General features: G+C 48.6%; 1 protein-coding gene across 4 annotated transcripts in view; it reads right to left on the bottom strand.

The window, feature by feature from the left end:
- The window catches only part of srgap2 (SLIT-ROBO Rho GTPase activating protein 2), a 225,786-nt gene that overhangs the window by 88,622 nt on the left and 111,414 nt on the right, over window positions 1-25,750 (bottom strand). For 3 of the 4 annotated variants that reach the window (XM_086010977.1, XM_086010979.1, XM_086010980.1), the window contains exon 2: window positions 10,235-10,430. In XM_086010977.1, the coding sequence (XP_085867103.1) occupies window positions 10,235-10,430 (196 nt within the window). Of the gene's footprint in view, window positions 1-10,234; window positions 10,431-19,870; window positions 20,068-25,750 lie in introns of those variants that run through there. The other variant, XM_086010978.1, reaches the window with a different exon arrangement.

Here is a 25,750-nt window from a genome sequence, read left to right as displayed (position 1 = left end):
CCTGCAAGCTTTAGTAGAGGGAGCAAGAGCACATAAAGAGGTGCTCTTCCCTTCTTCAGGGAGGAAGAAGCCTCCCCAGCAAACCACGGCTGTGTGGATCCAGGTGGCCCAGGAGGTCAACTCTTTGTCAATAACCCGCAGAACCTGGCTTCAGTGCAGGAAGAGGTTTCATGACCTTCTGCACACTGGAAAAGTGAGTATGACTTTCCCATCACCCTCAATCTGATCCCCATTGCCTCTCCTCACCAGCACTCAGCTTTAGCAATCTCTTCCTCCACATCCCACTTGACACTGACATCCATGCACCCTTACCCATTCCCTCCCTCTCTCTATGGTCACATTCACCTAACTATTCGACTATGCAGCCCTCACACTCCCTATCACTGTGATGCAATTACAACTTACAACACACAGGGAGGGCCCTTGGTCTTGCCACCTCACTCCATCTTTGTCTCCTTCTAAGCATCTATGCTATGGATTCTCTACACTCACACCTTCATTCTCACTCAAACTCCACTTGTCTCCCTCATTGCAGGAAAAGAGAGCTCACAATAAGAGGGAAAGAGCGAGGACAGGAGGAGGGCCACCCTCAGTAGCCCAGCTCACCCCCTGGGAGGATGCGGTCCTGGAGATCGTGGGAGTGGAGGAAGATTCCCAAGTGGGGGATGGACAGACGGGCGCATCACAGCAAGCTGGTGACAGAATAGTTTTCCATCTCTCTCAATGACATTGCATGAATCGCTGATAATGATTCTGAAGCTCTAACAGATGGACTTATGATCATCTGCAATATGCAATGTGCATGTAACCTTGGCCTCACATCTCTGACTCTTTCCTTTACTCCCCCACAGGACCATCGCAAGCACCCAACCCCACTATCCAGGAGGAAGAGCCTGAGCCTTAAGACTCCTCAGAGGAAGTTGCAACCTCTGAGGGCGCAGCGTCAGCAGAATTCAGCGCACCCAGCACCAGCGCAGGCACTCACACCTCGGAGGGAACATCGTGAGATAGAAGTGTTGTCACCTGGTGTATCACAGCTCACAAGTCAGCATCAGCAGATTGTGGAGACAGGGACAGCAGTGGAGAGTCCTAGTCAGAGGGCGCAGGACTCTGCCAGCTCGGCTTAGCTGCATGTCGACCCTCTGCCTCTGGGTCCATCCATAAGATCAGCGGTGCTGGAACTCCAGGAACAGATGCAGGAGTCTCTGGCAGGTTGTGTCTCCAGGGTCGCTGCAAGTGTGGAGCAAATGGAGGAGTCCATTGCGAACATGAGCAGAGCCTTTGTGGAGTCATTGGCGCATGAACGCATCACCATGGAAAGGATGGCAACCTCCATGGAGGTGATAAGTCGCCAGAGTGCAGAAAACATGATGAGTGTTCTGAATAGAATGACATCTCTGGAGGAGCGATGGTCATGTATTGAACAGAGAAACCAGACCTTCATGGAAGTCCTTCTGAGTAGGACTGCCAGTGCAGATATGGGTCCCCATGGTCCCCCTGATGTGCAGCAAGGTGCTCTCAAGCCACTTGCAAGCGCTGAGGGGGACCTGACCCATGAGAGGGAAGTTGGTGGCAGACATCAAGGAAGTGGGGGCTCCTCTCCAAGCGTTCACACTTCCATGCCACTGCAGAGCCCTCGGTCAGAGCCCCACCAGAGTCCATACCCAACTGAGATCGGCGTCTCAACCCCTGCACAATCGCAGGAGCAGCAAACTGTTGGTGAGCCCTCACAGGTTCGCAACCCCAGAGGACGTCCGCCAAAGGTGTCGAGACAGGAGCAGCAAGAAAGTGAGCAAGCGGCCTCCACATCTGCTGAAGCCACAGGGGAAGCACCACGTAGGAGCACGTGTAAGAGAAAGATACTGCACAAATAGTCACAAGGGTAGTCACTTGGGTGAAATTTGATGTTTTATGTTAAAAAGCCATCAGATGATTACTGTAAATAAAAAATTTGATGGCTACTGCTGTAGTTGTGGCGTGTGTCATTTCACGAATGGGACTTCCACATTGAGGGCTTAGGATTACTTGCAATTGTCAGTATGGTGGTCAAATTGCTAGGAATCCGCTGGTTCTTGGCCGTTGCCGATGCTCAGGTAAGAAGCTGCGAGGCAAAAGTGCTTGATTGGCTAGGCTAAGCAAATCTGGCCAAGATGAGTGCGTTCCTTGCATTCCGGGCAGCAACGTTCTCGCGTACTGCTGCCGCTGGTTGATGGGCCTCTGCAAGATGTTCGTTTTCGCTCTCCTCCTCCTCCTCATCTGAGGAGGATATGTGACGAGCCACTTGGTCCTCAGGAATCTGCAAGCCACGACGCTGTGCCATGTTGTGAAGTGCACAGCAAACCACGACGATTCTGGAGACCCTGGCTGCTGAGTACTGCAGGGCTCCGCCTGATCTATCCAGGCATCTGAAGCGCATCTTCAGCACACCGATGGTTTGCTCGATTATGGCTCTGGTGGACATGTGGTTGGAGTTGTAGCTCTCCTCAGCTTCGTTGGATGGGCTCCTCAATGGCATCAGGGGATAGCCCTTGTCTCCAAGTAGCCATCCGTTAAGTCGGTCTGGTGGACTGAATAGCGGAGGCACACTAGACTGGCGCAGCATGAAGGAGTCATGGCAACTGCCAGGGTACTTGGCACAAACATGCAAAATTTCCTTCTTGTGGTCACACACCAGCTGAACGTTAAGGGAGTGAAAGCCCTTGCGGTTGACAAAAATACCTGGATTGCGATGGGGTGCCTTAAGGGCCACATGTGTGCAGTCACCGACACCCTGCACCCTTGGAAAGCCTGCCAAATTAGCTAATCCAACCACACGCGCCGTGACACTTGCTTGATCCTTGGTGAAATGGATGTGATTGTACGCGATGGCAAAGAGGGCATCGGTTACCTGCGTGATGCAAGTGTGTGCGGCCGCCTGGGAGATGCCGCTGATGTCTGCTGCTGATCCCTGGAATGAGCCTGAGGCAAAAACGTTGAGTGCGGTAGTGACTTTGATGGCCACTGGTAAGGGTTGTCCACATGGTCCTGTGGGCTCCAGGTCTTGTTGCAGCATTGCGCAGGTGTCACCCACTACCTCTCGTGAAAGTCGGAGCCACCTTTGGCACAGCTGCTCAGACATGTTGAGGTAGCTGACCCTGTGTCTGTAGACCCTGTTTGGGGGGTATCTCCTGCGCCGATGGGCTTCCATGCGCTGGCCCCTTCTGGCCTGTGCAGCTTCAGGTGGATGAGTAGCAGCTTGGCGCTCCTGTTGCTGCTGCTGTTGTTGGTGCTGTTGTTCATAGTTCTGCTGCTGCCGCGGCTGGTCTTCGTCCTCATCTAATGTCCAGAAGGGAAGGAAATAAATGGCTCCCATGCTTCTGGTATATGCCTCAGTTGAGGAAGCGCTCAGTGAAGGTGGCGAGAGGGGTTTCCCAGGAGGTCACACTGGAGATGGGTGTCAGGCTCCAAACTTCCACAGCTGTGGTTTTGCCTTCTAAAAGTTCCCCAGACCGGAGACAACAAAGTCCTGCCACCTGCAAATGACGGCTGATCAAATCTCCTCTTTAATGGTTGAGCTGCAGCTGATAGTCAGCAATCCAATTGTGCTCCCGCCAGGTTTCACCGTCGTGTTTCAGAGCAGGCGTGGGAAAAGGGTTAAAATCACAAAGGCCCATCAAAATGGCATTATGGAGGCAATTTAGTGCTTGTTAAGGGCCTTAATGGCCTATCCCATCTCTTGGAGGCAGGACGGAGACTGGGCCAGTAGACACGATTTAATGAAAATTGCTTGGAGGCGGGGTTGGGCCTGCCCGCCAGTTTTTGCAATTTTAGCCCCCCACACGCCGCCAATCCCGCCTCAGCGGCCTGATGCAATTCGAGCCCAAAGAGTCTGTGAACGGACATAGACAGGTTAAGTGAGTGGGCAAGAAGGTGGCGGATGGAGTGCAGGAAACGTTCGATTTACCGGCACCAAATTAGCCGGAAATCTCGGTTAACCGGCAAAATTCAGGAGTAGGTTCAGGTAACTTTTATTACTTGCCTTCCTCCATGTGTTGCTGTGCAAGGGTGTGGCTACAGCTGTTGCTAAGCTACAGAGACGCTTGCAACTTGTGGCCATTGTTTTGAACCTGTTGGGTTTGTTGCTTTATACGGAGCTCTCAGCTCCGTATCTTTTACTACAGCGTTCGGTTATCCGGAATTTTTGATGAACCGGCACCACGTCGGTCCTGTCCGTGCCGGATAAAAAAAAGTTTCCTGTATAATGTAGTGAACTTTGGTAGGAAGAATAGAAAAGAGGAATATTTTTTAAATGGTGAGAAACTATTAAATCTTGGTGTTCAAACAGATTTAGGTGTCCTTGCACACGAAACACAGAAAGTTAGCATGCAGGTACAGCAAGCAATTAGGAAGGCAAATGGCATGTTGGCCTTTATTGCAAGGGGGTTGGAGTATAAGAGTAAGGAAGACTTGCTGCAATTGTACAGGGTCTTGGTGAGACCACACCTGGAGTACTGGGCACAGTTTTAGTCTCCATACCCAAGGAAGGATATACTTGTCTTGGAGGCGGTGCAACGAAGGTTCACTGGATTGATTCCTGGGATGAGAGGGTTGTCCTATGAGGAGAGATTGTGTAGAATGGGCCGATACTCTCTGGAGTTTAGAAGAATGAGAGGGGATCTCATTGAAACATTGAAAGATTCTGAGAGGGCTTGACAGGGTAAATTCTGAGAGGCTGTTTCCCCTGTCTGGAGAGTCTAGAATTAGGGGGCATAGACTCAGGATAAGGGGTCGGCCATTTAGGACTGAGAGGAGAAATTTCTTCACTCAGAGGGTTGTGAATCTTTGGAATTCTCTGCCCCAGAGGGCTGTGAATGCTGAGTCGTTGAGTATATTCAAGCCAGTGAGCGATAGATTTTTGGGCTCTGGGGGAATCAAGGGATATGGGGATCGGGCGGGAAAGTGGAGTTGATGTAGAAGTTCAGCCATGATTTTATTGAATGGTGGAGCAGGCTCGAGGGGCCAAATGGCCGACTCCTGCTCCTATTTCTTATTTTCTTAAAACATCCAAACTCTCGAGTTTGAGAAGACTCAGTTCTAAGGTCGCCAACCCTCCAGGATTGGCCTGGAGTCTCCAGGAATTGAACATTAATCTCCAGGACACTACTGGGAGCTTTCCAATTGGCTGCGGGGAGGCGAGAGGTGAGGCACTGCGAGGATGGATGTGTTGGGTGACCAATGGCGGGAGCGCGGCACTTGGAGGCAGGAGGTCATGTGATGAAACCTCCAGGAATACGTCCGATCAGAGTTGGCGACCCTAGTCAGTGATGAAAGGGTTAACGGTACTGGCCTGAAGCCAGCAGGTGCCAGAACAGAAATGTGCTGGAATAAGTGGGACAGATAGATTCTTAGACCGTTTCGCCTAAATATAGACTCAGCCACAAGAAGGGGCATCTGAACCATCACATTCTGGTGAGATCATCAAAATGCAGCCCAGCAGCTGAGGAGGCTGAGGTCACAGACTCTCCACTGATGTGCACAGGCGGAAACATCAACTCCTGCGTGCACAGAACTGTGACACAATGTGTATTTTAGGTGTCAGCTGTGGCTCAGTGGGTAGCACTCTCTCTCGTCTCTGAGTCAGAAGGTTGTGGGTTCAAGTCCCACTCCAGAGACTTGAGCACAAAAATCTAGGCTGACACTCCCAGGGCAGTACTGAGGGAGTGCTGCACTGTTGGAGGTGCCGTCTTTTGGATGAGATGTTAAACCGTCTGCTCTCGGCTGGATGCAAAAGATCCTATGACACTATTCGAAGAGGAGCAGGGGAGTTCTCCCTGGTGCCCTGGTGCCAATATTTATCCTTCAACCAACATCACTAAAATAGATTATCTGGTCATTATCACATTGCTGTTTGTGGGAGCTTGCTGTGCACAAATTGTCTGCCACGTTTCCTACATTACAACAGTGACTGCACTTCAAAAGTATTTAATTGGCTGTGAAGCTCTTTGGGACGTCCTGAGGTGGTGAAAGGGTGAGCTACTGGTGGGTGCAGGTCTGTCACTGAGGGAGTGAATTAGAGCCTCTCACAACATAAAAAATGTATTAGTGCAAGTGTGACTTCCTATCGTGCATGTGAAAACGATCCAGCGACAGCTCTGCAAACTATCTGCTTCTGTTGCTGGAAATTGCTCCGACTGAAAGCAGTTTGCAATGAGGTTCTTCTCTGGACGAGGGTCACCACATTTCCACAGACCAGAAACGTGCAGATTGCTGATTATTATGTTATCGCTTATTGCGAGGGGTAGTAGGGAGGTTATGCTTCAGTTATACAGGGCATTGGTGAGACCACATCTGGAGTACTGTGTACAGTATTGGTCTCCTTATTTAAGGAATGATGTAAATGCGTTGGAAGCAGTTCAGAGAAGGTTTACTAGACTAATACCTGGAATTGGCGGGTTGTCTTATGAGGAAAGGTTGGACAGGCTAGGCTTGAATCCACTGGAGTTTAGAAGAGTAAGAGGTGACTTGATTGAAACATAGAAGATCCTGAGGGGTCTGGACAGGGTGGATGTGGAGAGGATGTTTCCTCTTGTGGGAGAATCTAGAACTAGGGGTCACTGTTTAAAAATAAGGGGTCGCCCATTTAAGACAGAGATGAGGAGACATTTATTCCTCACAGAGGGTGGTGAGTCTTTGGAACTCTCTCTCTCAGAGGGCGGTGGAAGCAGAGTCTTTGAATATTTTTACGGCAGAGGTAGATAGATTCTTGATAAGCAAGGGGGTGAAAGGTTATTGGGGGTAGGCGGGAATGTGGAGTAATCAGATCAGCCATGATCTTATTGAATGGTGGAGCAGGCTCGAGGGGCCGAGTGGTCTACCCCTGCTCCTAATTCGTATGTTTGTATGTATTTAAATCAGGATTGTGAACTCCGGGTGTAGGCAGAGTTTCCAGGGCACCGATTCCAGACTAAGCCCAGCAGAGCTCCCCACGGTCTCCACATTCACTCTGAAATCCAGCCCCAAGCACCGCACAGCACGCAGAGCTCGCCGTTCAAATGATCAGCACCTCCCTCCTCCTGGATCAACAAGGAGGTGGAACAGATAGTGAGTGCGACAGAAAAATGGAGCAAAAATATTCCGGGGGGGGTGGGGGGGGAGCGGAGATTTCTCGCAATTCGACCTATTTGAATGTGGACTGGCACAGAAACTGAACACAAATTAAGTGAAACTACTCAGTGGGGAATATCTGTATTACACTCATTACATCCATAAATATTCCTAAATGAAACTACGGCAGAGGTCCCCAAGCAATTAACAGCCTTTATAGATCTCCTCCTAGTCTCGGGTCATGTGCGTGTGCCTACACTACTAATGGGAAAACACAGAGGGCGGAGAGGGTCTCGCTGCCCTTGGGCTGGGGGGGGTTAACGGGGTTAAAAATCAAAATTTTGGTGAAATCTTAATTAACCCCCCTTTCACACTAGTTTCAGAACCCCACATTAATCCTTAGCCTACTTGCTTTCTCAAGGAACCTCCGGGTTAGTTGATATTTTAAGTTCTTGTTAAGAGATCGAGATTGCGAGCTAGTGAAGAAATCCATCTGTAGGATGTGAGGCTGAACTGTCATCATCTAAAATAGCCTTGAATACTTCTAATCTTCTCATGGACACATCTATGTCTTTATTCTTTTCTGTACATGTAAATAGATATGGTGGTTTATGTTATGGCCTGCGATGGTGCGGTGGAGCCTTCTTGAGCCTTGGTGTGTTGAGCTAATAATACCCAATATAAAACCAAGACTGAAGGTCAGGGACAAGGTGATACAACGGCCTTTTAGCTGAGCTTAAAAAGTGGGACCATTGCAAGAAAGTTAGAAGATGAAGCGGAAGAGATCCGGAAGCTTGAGCTCAACTGGTTGGAACGTGGGATTATCTGCAGTACAACAACTTGCGTTTATCCAGCTCCTTTAATGTGGTAAAACGTCGGAAGGTGATTCACAGGAGGGTATCACGCAGCATCGCTTGGCATCTCGCTGTTAGTTCTGCATGCATTTGTTCATTTAACCCTTAATAAATCTGCAAATGTTTAACCCCCGTATCTCGAACTCACTCTTGATACATTTATACAGGACTGCAGTCTCGGTCTATATCAAAAAAACATGCAAAAAATAGCACAGATCCTGGCAAATGGGAAAAATACAAAGAACAGCAAAGGGTCACAAAACAGAGAGTAAAAGCTACAAAAAGGGAGTATGAAAAGAAACTTGCAAGGGATATCAAAATCAATACGAAGAATTTTTACAATTACATTAGGAAAAAGAGGGTGGTCAGGAGCAATGTTGGCCCCTTAAACACTGAAAGCGGTGATATGACGATGGGGAAATGGCGGACATGTTGAATAATTACTTTGCAGAAGAGGACAGCAGGCCGGAAATCCCAAGGAAACTAATATTGAATCAGGGACAGGGACGCAATAAAATTAACGCAAGTAAAATAACAGTAATGAAGAAAATAATGGCACTAAAGAGTGACAAATCCCCAGGACCAGATGCCCTATTGCAGATGCCCTAACTATAATCTTCCAAAGTTCTCTAGATTCAGGAACCGTCCCTTTAGATTGGAAAATTGCCAATGTCACTCCGCTATTTAAGAATGGCGAGGGGGAAACCAGGGAATTATAGACCAGTCAGCCTAACATCTATTGTTGGGAAATTGCTAGAGTCTATGATTAAGGATAGGGTGACTGAACACCTCGAAAATTTTCAGTTGATCAGAGAGAGCCAGCATGGATTTGTGAAAGGTAGGTCATACCTGATTGAATTTTTTGAGGAGGCTAAAGCAGTGGACAGGGGAACGTCTATGGATGTTATTTATATGGACTTCCAGAAGGCATTTGATAAAGTTCCACATAAGAGCCGGTTAACTAAGGTAGAAGCCCGTGGAACTGAGGGCAAATTACTGACCTGGTTAGGAAAGTGGCTGAGCAGCAGGAGACAGAGTAGGGATAATGGGCAGGAACTCTAATTGGCAGGATGTGACTAGTGGTGTCCCACAGGGATGTGTGTTGGGGCCTCAACTATTCACAATATTTATTAACAACTTAGATGATGGGATAGAAAGTCATATACCCAAATTTGCCGATGACACAAAAATAGGCGGCATTGTAGGCAATGTAGATGAAAGCATAAAATTACAAAGGGATATTAATAGATTAAGTGAATGGGCAAAACTGAGGCAAATGGATTTCAATGTAGGTATATATGAGGTCATCCACTTTGGACCTAAAAAGGATAGAACAAGGTATTTTGTAAATGGTGAAAGCCCAAAAACAGTGGCGGTCCAAAGAGACTTGGGGGTCCAGGTACATAGATCATTAAAATGTCATGAACAGGTACAGAAAATAATCAAAAAGGCTAATGGAATGCTGGCCTTTATATCTAGAGGACTAGAATACAAGGGGGTAGAAGTTATGCTGCAGCTGTACAAAGCCCTGGTTAGACCACACCTGGAGCACTGGGAGCAGTTCTGGGCACCACACCTTAGGAAGGATATATTGGCCTTGGAGGGAGTGCAGCGTAGGTTTACCAGATACCCGGACTTCAAGGGTTAAGTTACGAGGAGAGATTACACAAATTAGGATTGTATTCCCTAGAATTTAGAAGGTTAAAGGGTGATCTGATCGAAGTTTTCAAAATATTAAGGGAAACAGATAGGGTAGAGAGAGAGAAACTATTTCCGCTGGTTGGGGATTCTAGGACTGGGGACCAGTCTAAAAATTAGAGCCAGACCGTTCAGGAGTGAAATTAGGAAACACTTCTACACACAAAGGGTGGTAAAAGTTTGGAACTCTCTTCCGTAAATGGCAATTGGTGCTAGATCAATTGTTAATTTTAAATCTGAGATTGATAGCTTTTTGTTAACCAAAGGTATTAACTAAAGGTATTAAGGGATATGGGCCAAAGGGTATATGGAGTTAGGTCACAGATCAGCCATGATCTCATTGAATGGCAGAACAGGCTCGAGGGGCTGAATGGCCTACTCCTGTTCCTATCACAAAAATACATTGCCAACATTTTTACAAACTGCGTTACTGAAAATAACATGATTTTAAATACTCAGCATGGTCTGAAGAATCTAATCAAAGGGTTCGGGGGGTTTATATATAGAATAATAACAGATACCCAGGAGTGAGGTACAGGCTGGAATCTAATCGAGGGGTTTTACTGGGAGTCTGTAGGATTAAACAGTGTCCCACATACTTGAACTGTAGGTGGTCCTTGGTGCTCCTGGTTTTGGCCATGAAACGCTCGGCCAGCTTCTCCAGGTTCCTCGAGTAGTCCATCTCGATCTCGGACTTTTTCCGGAAGAAGTCCTGCAGGTCCTGAAGGAGCTGGACCCTGGCCTCTGACTGCTGGTCCAAACATTTCAGCTGTTCCAGGAGCTGGGCTCGGATCTCTGTGGCAAGACAAAGAAATACGTCAGCAAATCAACCAAACAGTCAGACTCTGATCAGCTCAGTGCTATCTCATTATTACGGCTTCTCATAACCGGGTCATTTTCTCTTAAAAGTGAGGACAACAGGCAGGCACTCAGTGGGTGAATCGCTATGGTCCCGAGGAAACCCGAGGGCATGTCTGCCCTACTCTAGTGTGTCAATAAGATCACTGCCAAAATACAGTCTACCATATTGAGAAGGTACGTGTAGCTCAGGTCTCCAGTGTTGATGCTAATTGTACATCGGCTGGACAACACACCACCTCAGGAGTGTGGTTTAAACAGTGAGATGCAACAGGAAACCAGAATGATCACAAAGGATTTGACTGAAAGCATATGTTGGCCCATGGAGAGTGAGACACTACAGTCTATTTGTGGCCTTTAACCGTCCTTAATGTTCGATCCTTGTGGCCTGTTGCAGTGGAACAAGAGTGAAAAAAATCAAATGAGCAAAGGTCAGAACCTTACAGTTGCAAAAAACTCAAGCAGCAAAATAAACCTCCCCAAATACAGCAAAACATTTTCAAAAATCCTGTATATTTCTTCACAAAAATCATAATTTTCCATTATCTCTCAGGACAAGTTTAATTTTCACTGCCCTTGAAGAGCAATTGGGAAGCTTCAACAATGACCTCCCATTTCTCTGGAATGACTTTACTTAAGGACATCTTGTAGATTACAACTTTACAACAATACCATCTAATTATTTTCTTCTCATCAAAAGATGTTGAACCACAGATCTCCTGGGGTCTACAGACTAGGCGAGCAGCCTGCTTCCAGGCTTCTGTTAGGGGTTGGGCCGACAGTTTATTAACAATTCTTTGTCCAGTTTTCTTTTCCTCTCAGGATGTTGCCAAAGTAACGGAGACCAGAATTTCAGCAATGGGGCTGGTGAACATTGGTCATTGAGCACGATTTCCTCCCTCCCACACTCAGCATTTAGTCAGTCTCCTGATTCTTCAAGCACAGGCCAGAAAACCACCTCATAAATACTGAAAACTGAATGAGAGAGACTTCCTTCCAAATGGGAATCAGCTCTATGTCCAGTCTGTTGTCATGAGGCAACAACACACACACACACTCATCTACTGACTTAGTAACATTCTTGAAATAAAGGAAAACACTTTCACGCAGAGTTTAATAAAAAAAAGACTGACTGGAAATATTCAGCAGAATGTAAACAAACACAGTTAACTTCAAACAAAGCTTCAGGACAGCTGCAAAGCTCAGAGCTCTGACACGAGCTCCGGGGATTCAGTGAGGATGATGGGTTAGTGAAGGCCACACAGAGTTTGGTGAGATAGCACGTGCTTCTCTTTGAGCAGGTCTTCCCCAGCAGTCAACCACACCTTTGTGGCAGAACCACTGAATGACTCTGGCTAACTGTATATAATTCTCTTTAACGAGGTTCTAACACCAGCCTAAACCTGTACCACTGTGTTAGGCATTACTGTGTTTTGTATATAGAGTTTGCATGTACGGGGCGTGGCCCCTTTAAGAGCGCAGGCAAACGCGATGACGTCACGTCGCAAACCACGGGACTGCCCAGTCAGTCCTCGTGGCATCTCCGTTGACTAAAGACCTGTTTAATCGTTCTCTGGTGTCGATCTCAGTTATTCGTAGGAATTCGTTAATTCCTACACCTTTCTGTCTCCAATCTCCATGCCAACGAGCCTTCTCCACAGGCAACAACATCTTGAAAACCGCACAAGTCTTAAATGGGCAAAACATTCATTATTTGGGGTATGTAGAGACCCAAAGTGTCCAAGTCCATCTCCCCTGCCCCAAACAGACACGAGCTTCTTACAAATAAATAACTACTTTTGCTCCTGAAATAACGACGAAAATGCTGGAAACACTCAGCAGGTCTGGCAGCATCCAGCATTTACTGCTGCTATTCCAGATTTCCAGCATTCGCAGTATTTTGCTGTTGTAATTTTCCTCCCGATTTCCTTTCTCTTTTCTTAACCTTTCCACTTCCTTTGGATAGAATTCAGAATACTCCCCGCTCAAATAACTACCGTTGCCAGTCATGGTTATAACTCTGTACAGGGTAAGTCATTGGTTAGTTAGAGAGAGCATCTCCTCAACTTCTGCACTTTCCTCACTGGGATTTTGTTTTGCTCCCACGTCATATTGTCACTGAACCTTCTGAGATGCCTTTCCCCAGCGAATTGCATCCCCCTTCCCCGACTACCTCCCCATTTCTCCTGAAGGTGCCAATTCCTTGCTAGTAAGCAATTCCAAGGGTCCTAGCAGCACCCTCCACTAACTCGCTGAAGTGTCCTTTCTTCAGTGTCAGCAGACTATCCGAGTCTGCTGAGCCCAATTCTGTCCTCAACTAGCATGCAAAAAAAATGAAACAACCAGCTGGCCCGTCAAGACTGTCCAACCCAGACACGGTTCCATTTCCGTGCTCCATCGACCCACCCTGCCAGTCATCCATTGTCCCAAGAGAGGCAAAAACAGAGAAAAAGCCACTGGTCAATTAGGAAAAAACTCTGCAAAATCCCTCTGACCCCTGAATTTCCTATCGAACACTATTGAGGGAGCACCATCATGATATGCTGTGGTTCACGGAGAAGGCCCACCACCACCGTCCAAAGCCAACGAGAGAGGGGCAATAAATGGGGTGTCACTCACATCCCATGAACAAACAAAAACAAATTGGATTTTTAAAAACTTTGGGAGATCTGGAGATGTATTGATAAATATAAGTTCTTCCTTTCTAATTTACTAATCATAGAATCTTACAGACTAGGAGGAGGCCATTCAGCCTGTCGTGCCCGTGCCGGCACATTAAAGAGCTCTCCAATTTAGTTCCATAACCCTGCAAATTAGTTCTCATGTCCGATACATGTCTAATGCCTTTTGAAAGTTCCTATGGAATCTGATGCCACCACCCTTTCAGGTAGTGCGATCCAGATCAGAACAACCCTCTTGCCTAAGTTTGCCTTATTTGAATAATTATCCTCCCTTTCAGTATCAGAAACAACCCAAAATGGTATCGTATGCGGTTATGACAGGTTTTTGAAAGAGAGGATCATTCAACTGGTCCAAGATGAACAAACACTGTCCAAGGCTGCAATTTACACAGAAGCAGATGTTCAAAAGCTAAGATTAGCTCCATCAGGAAGTTCTGATTTTGAGGTCTACACAGATTGGACCGTCATTCCTTCAGGCCAATTCCAGATGGTGTTTGGACTTGTTTTTTGCTGTTGTTGTAATCAGAATCTCTTTGCAGCTTCTTGGGCTGTGGCCAAGAACAATGGCTGGAAAACGGGTAGGCAAGCACAGGCCTCTCCGGAGACTCAGCCGACACCTGGCAGTGGGGGGGTGGGGGGAGTGGATGTGGGGGCCTGGAGGTCCGTCCTTTATACTGGACTGAACAGTGTCAGTTTTCATTGCCAGCCTCAGCAGTGAAGGGACGTCTCCCCACAGGGAGCTCCATCAAGTGTACGTCTTTATACTAATACTTCCCTGAAATGAGTTTGGGCAAGTCTCAAAATACTTCCTCATAGCAAGAGATCACTAAAAAAATTCCCTTTTACTTTGGCATGATATAGCAGTCTCACTGCAACAGCAGCAATGATGATATGGGGAATAGAAGTGTCCTACTGCTATAGAAGGAAGCATTCTTCTGAGAGGTGGGCTGAGGCACTGCATTGCAGCTCTGTATCTAACCCGTGCTGTACCTGCCCTGGGACTGTTTGATGGGACAGTGTAGAGGGAGCTTTACTCTGTATCTAACCCGTGCTGTACCTGCCCTGAGAGTGTTTGATGGGACAGTGTAGAGGGAGCTTTACTCTGTATCTAACCCGTGCTGTACCTGCCCTGAGAGTGTTTGATGGGACAGTGTAGAGGGAGCTTTACTCTGTATCTAACCCGTGCTGTACCTGCCCTGGGAGTGTTTGATGGGACAGTGTAGAGGGAGCTTTACTCTGTATCTAACCCGTGCTGTACCTGCCCTGGGAGTGTTTAATGGGACAGTGTAGAGGGAGCTTTACTCTGTATCTAACCCCTGGTGTACCTGCCCTGGGAGTGTTTGATGGGACAGTGTAGAGGGAGCTTTACTCTGTATCTAACCCCTGGTGTACCTGCCCTGGGAGTGTTTGATGGGACAGTGCAGAGGGAGCTTTACTCAGTATCTAACCCGTGTTGTACCTGCCCTGGGAGTGTTTGATGGGACAGTGTAGAGGGAGCTTTACTCTGTATCTCACATTGTATTACACTGTATCTTTTGCCAATCACTTTAAATCTGTGTCCTCTGGCTCTCGACCCTTCTGCCAATGGGAACAGTTTCTCTCTATCTACTCTGTCCAGACCCCTCATGATTTTGAACACCTCTATCAAATCTCCTCTCAACCTTCTCTGCTCCAAGGAGAACAACCCAGCTTCTCCAGTCTATCCAAGTAACTGAAGTCCCTCATTCCTGGAACCATTCTCGTAAATCTTTTCTGCACCCTCGCTAAGGCCTTCACATCCTTCCTAAAGTGCAGTGCCCAGTTGAGGCCGAACCAGTGTTTTATAAAGGTTCATCATAAGTTCCTTCCCTTTGTACTCTATGCCTCTATTTATGAAGCCCAGGATCCCGTAAGCTTTTTTAACATTTTCTCAACCTGCCCTGCCACCTTCAATGATTTGTGCACATATACCCCCAGGTCTCTCTGTTCATGCACCCCCTTTAGAATTGTACACTTTAGTTTATATTGCCTCTCCTCGTTCTTCCTACCAAAATGTATCACTTCACACTTTTCTGCATTAAATTTCATCTACGTAAGAACATAAGAAATAGGAGCAGGAATAGGCCACTTGGCCCCTCGAGCCTGCTCCGCCACACGGCCCCTCGAGCCTGCTCCGCCACACGGCCCCTCGAGCCTGCTCCGCCACACGGCCCCTCGAGCCTGCTCCGCCATTCAATAAGATCATGGCTGATCTTCGGCTCAAAGCCACTTCCCCGCCCGCTCCCCATAACCCTTCACTCCCTTATCTTGCAAAAATCTGTCTATTTCCACCTTAAATGTATTTAATGACCCAGCCTCCACAGCTCTCTGGGGCAGAGAATTCCACAGATTTACGACCCTCTGAGGGAAGAAATTCCTCCTCATCTCAGTTCTAAAAGGGCTTCTTTATTCTGAGACTGTGCCCCCGAGTTCTAGATTTCCCCATGAGGGGAAACATCCTCTCTGCATCTACCCTGTTGAGCCCCCTCAGTATCATATATGTTTCGATACAATCCCCTCTCATTCTTCTAAATTCCAATGAGTATAGGCCCAGCCTGCTCAACCTTTCCTCATAGGTAAACCCCCTCATCTCTGGAATTAACCGAGTGAATCCTCTGAACTGCCTCCAATGCAAATATATCCTTCCTTAAATAAGGAGACCAAAACTGTACGCAGTACTCCAGGTGTGGTCTCACCAATACCCTATACAGTTGTAGCAGGACTTCCCTGCTTTTATATTCCAACCCCCTTGCAATAAAGGCCAACATTCCATTTGTCTTTTTGATTACTTGCTGTACCTGCATGCTAACTTTTTGTGTTTCATGCACAAGGACCCCCAGGCCCCTCTGAACTGTAGCATTTTGTAATCTCTCTCCATTTAAATAATAATTTGCTTTTTTATTTTTCCTGCCAAAGTGGATAACCTCGCACTTTCCCACATTATACTCCATCTGCCAAATGTTTGCCCACTCACTTAGCCTGTCTATATCCCTTTGCAGTTTCATTGAGTCCTCTGCACAACTTGCTTTCCCACCCATCTTTGTACCATCCGCAAACTTGGCTACATTACACTCGATCCCTTCATCCAAGTCATTAATGTAGATTGTAAATAGTTGAGGCCCCAGCACCGATCCCTGTGGAACCCCACTAGTTACCTTTTTCCAACCGGAAAATGACCCATTTATCCCGACTCTCTGCTTTCTGTTAGTTAGCCAATTCTCTATCCATGCTAATATATTACACCTAATTCCGTAAGATCTTATCTTATGTAACTTTTATGTGGCACCTTATCGAATGCCTTCTGGAAATCCAAATACACCACATCCACTGGCTCACCTTTGTCCACCCTGCTCATTACCCCCTCAAAGAACTCCAGCAAATTTGTTAAACATGATTTCCCTTTCATAAAACCATGCTGACTGCATTATGATTTTCCAAATGCCCTGCTACTGCTTCCTTAATGAAGGACTCCAGCATTTTCCCCAAGGACAGATGTTAGGCTAACTGGTCTATAGTTTCCTGCTTTCTGTCTCCCTTCTTTCTTAAATAGGGGTGTTACATTAGCGGTTTTCCAATCTGCTGGGACCTCTCCAGAGTCCAGGGAATTTTAGTACATTGCAACCAATGCATCCACTATCTCTGCAGCCACTTCTTTTAAGACCCTGGGATGCACATGTCCGCCCATTTCACCAACCTGTCTATGTCTTCTTGAAGTCTATCACTCCTCCTCACTGTTCACTATACTCCCAAGTTTTGTGTCATCTGCAAATTTTGAAACTGTGCCCTGTACACCCAAGTCCAAGTCATTAATATATATCAAGAAAAGCAGTGGTCCTCGTACCGACGCTACTCTCCAATACTTTCTGTTTCCTGTCACTTAGCCAATTTCATATCCATGCTGCCACTGTCCCTTTTATTCCATGGGCTTCAACTTTGCTGGCAAGCTTATTATGTGACGCTTTATCAAAAGCCTTTTGGAAGTCCATGTAAACCACGTCAACCGCATTGTCCTCATCAACAAACTCTATCAAGTTAGTTAAGCACGATTTGCCTTTAACAAAACCGTGCTGGCTTTCTTTAATTAATCCACACTTGTCCAAGTGACTGTTAATTTTGTCCCGGTTTATCGTTTCTAAAAGCTTCCCCACTACAGAGGTTAAACTGACTGGCCTGTAGTTGCTGGGTTTATCCGTACACCCTATTTTGAACAAGGGTGTAACTTTTGCAATTCTCCAGTCCTCTGGCACCACTCTTGTATCTAAGGACGATTGGAAGATTATGGCCAGTACCTCCGTGATTTCCTCCTTAACTTCCCTCAGCATCCTAGGATGCAACCCATCTGGTCCTGGTGACTTTAAGTACAGACAGCCTTTCTAGTACCTCCTCTATCAATTTTTATCCCATCCACTATCTCAACTGCCTCCTCTTTCACTGTGACTTTGGCAGTATCTTCTTCCTTGGTAACGACAGATGCAAAGTACTCATTTAGTACCTCAGCCATGCCCTCTGCCTCCATGCGTAGGTCTCTTGTTTGGTCCCTAATCAGCCCCACCCCTCCTCTTACTACCCATTTATTATTTATGTGCCTATGGAAGAGTTTTGAATTCCCTTTTATGTTAGCTGCCTATCTATTCTCATACTCTCTTTTCGTCCCTCTTATTTTTTTTTTTCACTTCCCCTCTGAACTTTCTATATTCAGCCTGATTCTCACTTGTATTCTCAACCTGACATCTATCATACGCGCTCTTTTTCTGCTTCATCTTACTCTATCCCTTTCGTCATCCAAGGAGCTCTGGTTTTTGTTGCCCTACCTTTCCCCCTCGCGGGAATGTACCTCGACTGTACCCAAAACATCCGTTTAAAGGCAGCCCATTGTTTGATTACAGTTTTGCCTGCCAGTTTACCCGGGCCAGATCAGTTCTCAACCTACTGAAATTGGCCTTCCTCCAATTAAGTATTTTTACTCTAGATTGCTCCCTGTCCTTTTCCATAGCTAGTCTCAACCTTATGATACTGTGATCACTGTTCCCTAAATGTTCCCCTACTGACACTTGCTTCACTTGCCCCACCTCATTCCCCAGAACCAGATCCAGCAATGCCTCCTTCCTCATTGGGCCGGAAATGTACTGATCAAGAAAGTTCTCCTGAACACACTTCAGAAATTCCTCCCCCTCTCTGCTCTTTTCTCTATTGCGATCCCAGTCTATATTAGGATAGTTGAAATCCCCCATTATCATTATTCTGTAGTTCCTCCACCTCTAATTTTGCTGCAAATTTGCTCCTCTATATCCTTCCCACCAGTTGGTGGTCTATAGAATACACCTAGTAGTGTCATAGCACCTCTATTATTTCTCAACTCTAACCCAATTGATTCTGTCCTTGACCCCCCCAGGACATCCTCTCTTTCCAGCACTGTAACATTCTCCTTAAACCAATACTGCCACCCACCTCCTATCTTTCCTGAACACCATGGGGGAAAAATTCGGTTGCTTTATGCCTCCCGTTAGCGCCTAAGAGGGCGTGGCGATGTTTGCACCGCTCGCAAAATTGACCAGTCATTTTGCGGCGGCGCTAAACACTACCGCCACGATCCCCTGCGCCCACAGATCGTGACGTCAGTCAAGCGTGCAACGCCCCGGCAGCACCCCGGACCGGATATTGAGTGGCGCCCCCTGCCTTTCTGCCTGCCGCTAGCAACGACAGGTTGAGGGGAGCGTTTTGCAGTCGGGAAGGGACTGGGGGAGCACTATTTAAAGGCGACCACTTCCTGCCTTTTTTTGTCTGCGACATTTTTGCACCACACTTTGTGAGAGAGAGAGAGAGACTTCTGGAAAGATTCAATGCTGTATGAAGGAGTTTTGGGTACTGAGCAGCACTTTGCAGGTTCATTTTGATTTGACCTTCCTTGCATCGATTTAGAAGAGACTGTGGGGGCTGCACTCTGAGCTCTTTCCCTGGGCCTCTCCATTGTTCTTTCCAGCAGATTTGATGTACAGGTCTCTCCAGGCCGAGACTCAAGGCTGCAATGAGCAGGGTGTGGATGGAGAGCAAGATCGACACTCCCCTTTAAGAACTGGCTGGCGCCAGTGTGTCTGTGTTCCATTGCTGACTGGCATCACGAGCTTCACCAGCGCTCTGAGGTAGCACCTCGCTCCTCGGCGTTGGCGCCTTAAGAGAGGTGTGTAGCGCCTGATTTAGCGCTCCAATCACCTCCAGGGGCGATAGAAGCTAAGTTTGCAGTCGGAGGTGATTATTAACGCCAGGCGCTAAACTTTGCGCCCAGCCGATAATTGTGTCCCAATTGGGGCGATACCGAATTTCTCTCCCCATATATCCAGGAGCCTGCAGCTCACCGACCTTATTTACCACACTTTGTGCGTTTACACACATGCACTGTAAACTTATCTTAGACCTTCTTGTATTCTCTTAAGTCTGACCCCACCTAATACCGTACTATTTCTTATTCTAGTGGTATCTGTCTCTCCCAATCCTTGGTGCACTTTGTTTCTCCCTTCTAATGCTACATCTGGGTGCCCACCCCCCTGCCAAATTAGTTTAAACCCTCCCCAACAGTACTAGCAAACCTCCCGGCAAGGATATTGGTCCCAGCAGTTCCACCACCCTTTCAGGCTGTGTCACCCATTTAATTAAATAAAAAGTATCAAGAGTTTTAAATACCTTTACAAAGACGTACGTACAGGGTCTTTATTCCCGAATGTTTCATTCTCTCTCATGCGTCTTCACAAAAATCAAATTGCCTTTGCTACTTCACCCACACACACTGATCTGAAGAGGACAGACTGATGCGCCGTGACCCAATGGAGATAGTCCCTCCCCTGGCCATTCTCAACACCACTCTTACAAGTTTCAGTTTCACATTCATCAGGAAATTACAACTTCCTCAGTCAAGCAGCTGGTGGGGGGGTGAGAAATTAACAAAGCAAGGGGGAGGAACCCTGAAACTAAATCTGTGCAGCAAGCATATTGAAAGTCAGTCACAAACACCAGCATTCAGCTGACTTCTGCTCAGGATCACAGCCCAAAATAAAAAAAACCATTCAAGTTCCCCCATTTTTAAATATCACAAGGAAAAATTCCCAGGTCACACGAGGAACTTAAGGAATCTCCCCACTCGAACACGGAACGGAGGGGCTGAACTTGTAGCTCTTATCAAGTGAATAAAGAATCTTAAATGATTTTGTGACTAAAGAAAGGGGAGTACAGAACGAGAAATTGTCATTCAGCCCATCAACTCCACTCCTCCCACAGCCCATGTACACTCTCCCCTATCACGGACTCTACCCACCCATTGAATCTCCTCCCACAGCCCATGTACACTCTCTCCTATCATGGACTCTACCCACCCATTGAATCTCCTCCCACAGCCCATGTACACTCTCCCCTATCAGACTCTACCCACCCATTGAATCTCCTCCCACAGCCCATGTACACTCTCCCCCATCACGGACTCTACCCACCCATTGAATCTCCTCCCTCAGCCCATGTACGCTCTCCCCCATCATGGACTCTACCCACCCATTGAATCTCCTCCCACAGCCCAGGTACACTCTCCCCTATCATGGACTCTACCCACCCATTGAATCTCCTCCCACAGCCCATGTACACTCTCCCCTATCATGGACTCTACCCACCCATTCAATCTCCTCCCACAGCCCATGTACACTCTCCCCTATCACGGACTCTACTCACCCATTGAATCTCCTCCTACAGCCCATGTACACTCTCCCCTATCATGGACTCTACCCACCCATTTAATCTCCTCCCACAGCCCATGTACACTCTCCCCTATCATGGACTCTACCCACCCATTTAATCTCCTCCCACAGCCCATGTACACTCCCCCCTATCATGGACTCTACTCCACCTTGGTCTGAATGTTTTAGGCAAAGTGGAAGCTGGACTGGAGAAATTTGAACAGAGAATTGGGAAAGGTGAAGCCTAGAGCCCGATAGTCATGACATGTTCAAAGACCTCGCAGTATAAAGAGAGGTTTAATATGGGATCGTAGTTTGAGAGTATGGAGGAGTTCAGGGTGTTTTTTTTGAGCAGGGAAGGAAATGGAGAAAAGGAATTATGGACCGAGAATTTAACTACTTTATGCAGAGGGTGGTGAATGTGGAGGCAGATAAGTCAGCACACTCAAATGGGAGCGGGATAGGTATTTGGCAGAGAAGGTGATTGACAGGTAGGGGAGCAAGTAGTGTCGGGGATTTTCCCATCTTTGGGACTAACCAGATAGACCAAAATGGACTCTTCCAATCCTGTACATTCCCACCCTTCTCCCTGGCCCTGAAACTCCAGGACAACCATCTAACCTCATGGCCTGTACGTTCATCTTTGACCAGCTCCCTTTCTTGATATGGCATTTCATTGACCCAGCAACTCAGCGAGCAGGGTTTAACACACACAGCACCGTGGTTTCGGTTTTTGTTTGTCTAAAAAAGATCCCAGAACTTACTTAGTTTATTTTGCATCTTTCAACAAGGTGGAAAGAGTCAGAAATTGAATTAATTCTAAGCATAGCATTCATTCCCTGTGGGTGTGGAAAAGGTAATACTGTTGCAGTGGGACTCCTTAACAAGGATATGAGACTCCCAAAACAAGTGCTCTACTCGGAGCTCCGGCACGGCAAGAGAGCCCCAGGTGGGCAGAGGAAACGCTTCGAGGACACCCTCAAAGCCTCCTTGAAAAAGTGCAACATCCCCACCGACACCTGGGAATCCCTGGCCCAAGACCGCACAAAGCGGAGGAGAAGCATCCGGGAAGGCGCTGAACACCTCGAGTCTCTTCGCCGGGAGCAAGCAGAAGCCAAGCGCAAACAGCGGAAGGAGCGCACGTCAACCCAAGCACCCCACCCACCCGCCCCTTCAACCACTGTCTGCCCCACCTGTGACAGAGACTGTAGGTCCCGCATTGGACTCATCAGTCACCTGAGAACTCATTTTTAATGTGGAAGCAAGTCATCCTTGGTTCCGAAGGATGGGCAGGACAGGGAGAATGAAAGAAGAAAGAATGAAGGAACTTCCATTTATATAGTGTGCTATCAGATCCTCAAGGTGTTCCAAAGCACTTCACAGATAATGAAGTACTTTTGAAGTGTTGATAGTGTTTAAATATAGGTAAACAAGCCAGTCAATGAGCACAGCAAGCTCCCACAAACAGCAGATGAGATAAATGAAGAGTTAATGTAGTTGCAGGAGAAATGTTAGCTTGGAGGGGGATAAAAGTGGGGGTGGGGGGGAGGGAGTAGACTGAGAGTCCAGGAGCAGAGCAAATCCATGGAAAATAAATGGACAGGTCAGGGTTTTCAAAACATCAAAAAAAACTGTGTGGGAACAAACGGGAAAAACAGATGACCTGAGCAGGAAGGGCTCAGCCACAAAGAAAAAAAAGAGTAAAAACTGAAAAGGGCAACACCCAATAATTAAGTACTTGCTAATCCTGCTCTGCATTTGATTATCACAGTCCATTCTGGGTCATCTTGATCTGTTTATTCCCGAGACCTCCAATCCTATTCCCAGTGAGTTATTTATCCTCTTCTTTTCTAAAGCAGTTAATCGGCACAGCATTAACCGGGCGTCTGTTCCACCGATTCATCACTCCATGGACAAGCTTCATTTCTTTCCATCTCTAGTCTCGCTTCACACCAGCTAATATTGCACTCGTTTCCTTGCTATGGCTGGGGGGCTGGGAGTGGGCGAGAAGGGAGGAGTGTTGACCACTTGGCCAAGGCACTGGCGGACACCCAGCACCTGTGGAACCAGAAAGCAAAGTTTGCATTCACACGAGCCCTTATCACATTCTCAGGAGATTCCAATGACACCCAATCAACGAATTACTTTGTGAAGTGCAGTCACTGTTTGACAGGCAAACACAGCAGCCAATTGGCACACAGCAAGGTGCCACAAGTGGCAAATGAAATGAGTGACTAGTTAATCTATTTTGGGCTGTGTTGTTGAGGGGGGAATGTTGGCTAGGACTTCGGGAGAACTTCCTACTCTTTTTCAAATAGCGCCATGTTCACCTGAATTGGCAGACGGGGCCTCGGTTCTCCTCCGGCAGTGCAGCACTCCCTCAGTATTACACTAGAGTGTCAGCATAGATTATGTGCTCAAGACCATAGTGGCCTTGAACCAACAACCTTCTGAGTCAGAGGTAGGGGAGCTACCACTGAGCCAAGGCTGACAGTATCTTCGGCAGAAGAGCACAGGAAATTAGAAGGGAAACAGATGCTCAGAAATTCTGGTGCAGAAAGGCTGACTTCAAGCAGCATTGGGTTCATCCTGTAATCTCAAGTGTGCTGTGATAGTTTATAAAAAGATGCAAGTAGGAGGGAGTTAAGATACCGAAATGTAGCTGGACAGAGAATTTGCAAAAACGTCTTGAACTTCACTTTTGCAGCTCATGACTCCTTGGGTCCTGATTGAGCGACCTCCGCCCGTTCTTTAAACTCTGCATGCAGGTCAAAGTCATGAAAGAATTATACAACGGAAGAAGTAGGATGGTTATATTTACACACAGACAGCACACACACCACACACCCCGAGGTGTTGCAAACGGTGCTAGTAACATGGGTCGGAGTGGGCGGCCAAGTAACAGCATATTCTGCTCTCCTCCTCGTTTCTCTCTTCACAGCCTAACTGACTATAGACTTAGAATTGTTTTCTCTTGTAGGTGTCAGCCATGGCTCAGTGGGTCGCACACACCCCTGAGTCAAAAGGTTATGGATTCAAGCCCCACTCCATGGCCTTGAGCACGTAATCCATGCTGACACTTCAGAGCTGCACTGAGGGAGACGAGCCAAGTAAACCGAGGCACTGTATGTCTGTTCAGGTGGACATAAGAGATCCCAAGGACACTATTTGAAGAAGAGATGGCGAATTCTCCTGGTGTCCTGGCCAACATCTGTCCCTCAAACACCAGTAAAACTAATTCGTCGCCGTGTTTGCCTGCACAACAGTAACAACACGGTGAAGCATTAAAGGAGCTATATAAATGCAAGGCGTTTGTCTTGCTGGAGAGCAGTGCTTTGGAGGTGGGTCTGTCCCAGCCTAACTGAAACACCTGTATTGAAACTTGAGGAACATCTGTCTCCAGCTAAAAGACACAGGAGAAAGGCCTGGAATTAGAAGCAACACACAAATGGAAGAACATAACCTGGTACGACAAACGTTCACCCAATATACAAACTGGCAGCACTGGGGCTCTGGGCCTCCATCTACTGCCGAGCAGCTCTGGGAAGTTACTGGAGTCAGGACATACATTTACAGATAGAGTGAAGCAGAGGGGGAGAGGGGAAGGAGGTGGGTGAGGAGGGGGAAGGGGGGGTGGGTGAGGAGGGGTGGGGAATGGGTGGGTGAGGAGGGGGAGGGGAATGGGTGGGTGAGGAGGGGGAGGGGAATGGGTGGGCGAGGAGGGGGAAGGGGTGAGGGGAAGAGGGGTGGGCGAGGAGGGGGAAGGGAGTGAGGGATATGAGGGGGGTGGGTGAAGAGTGAAAAGGGTGAGTGGGCGAGGAGGGGAGGGGAATGAGTGGGTGAGGGGGGGAAGGGGTGGGCGAGGAGGGGGGGGAAGGGCGGGCGAGGAGGGGGGGAAAGGGCGGGCGAGGAGGGGGGGAAGGGGCCGGCGAGGAGGGGAGGAAGGGGCGGCGAGAGGGGGGGAAGGGGCCGGCGAGGAGGGGGGGAAGGGGCGGGCGAGGAGGGGGGGAAGGGGCGGGCGAGGAGGAGGGGGGGGGGGAAAAGGGGCGGGCGAGGAAAGGGGGATGGAAGGGGCGGGCGAGGAGGGGGATTGGGGGGCGGGCGAGGAGGGGGATTGGGGGGGCGGGCGAGGAGGGGGGATTGGGGGGGCGGGCGAGGAGGGGGATTGGGGGGGCGGGCGAGGAGGGGGATTGGGGGGGCGGGCGAGGAGGGGGATTGGGGGGGGCGGGCGAGGAGGGGGATTGGGGGAGCGGGCGAGGAGGGGATTGGGGGGCGGGCGAGGGGGGGATGGGGGGGGCGGGCGAGGAGGGGGATTGGGGGGGCGGGCGAGGAGGGGGATTGGTGGGGGCGGGCGAGGAGGGGGATTGGGGGGGCGGGCGCGGAGGGGGATTGGGGGGGGCGGGCGCGGAGGGGGATTGGGGGGGGCGGGCGAGGAGGGGGATTGGGGGGGCGGGGATTGGGGAGGCGGGCGAGGAGGGGGATTGGGGGGCGGGCGAGGAGGGGGATTGGGGGGCGGGGCGAGGAGGGGGATGGGGGGGGCGGGCGAGGAGGGGGATGGGGGGGCGGGCGAGGAGGGGGATGGGGGCGGGCGAGGAGGGGGATTGGGGGGGCGGGCGAGGAGGGGGATTGGGGGGGCGGGCGAGGAGGGGGATTGGGGGGGCGGGCGAGGAGGGGGATTGGGGGGGCGGGCGAGGAGGGGGATTGGGGGGGCGGGCGAGGAGGGGGATTGGGGGCGCGGGCGAGGAGGGGGATTGGGGGGGCGGGCGAGGAGGGGGATTGGGGGGGCGCGGGGCGAGGAGGGGGATTGGGGGGGCGGGCGAGGAGGGGGATTGGGGGGGCGGGC

This window comes from Somniosus microcephalus, chromosome 18, assembly GCF_052327205.1.
Source record: "Somniosus microcephalus isolate GS21.2 chromosome 18, FLI_Smic_1.0, whole genome shotgun sequence".
Classification (NCBI taxonomy): Eukaryota; Metazoa; Chordata; class Chondrichthyes; order Squaliformes; family Somniosidae; genus Somniosus; species Somniosus microcephalus.
The sequence above is the reverse complement of the archived record's forward strand: the minus strand, read 5'-3'. Positions and strand labels throughout refer to the sequence as shown.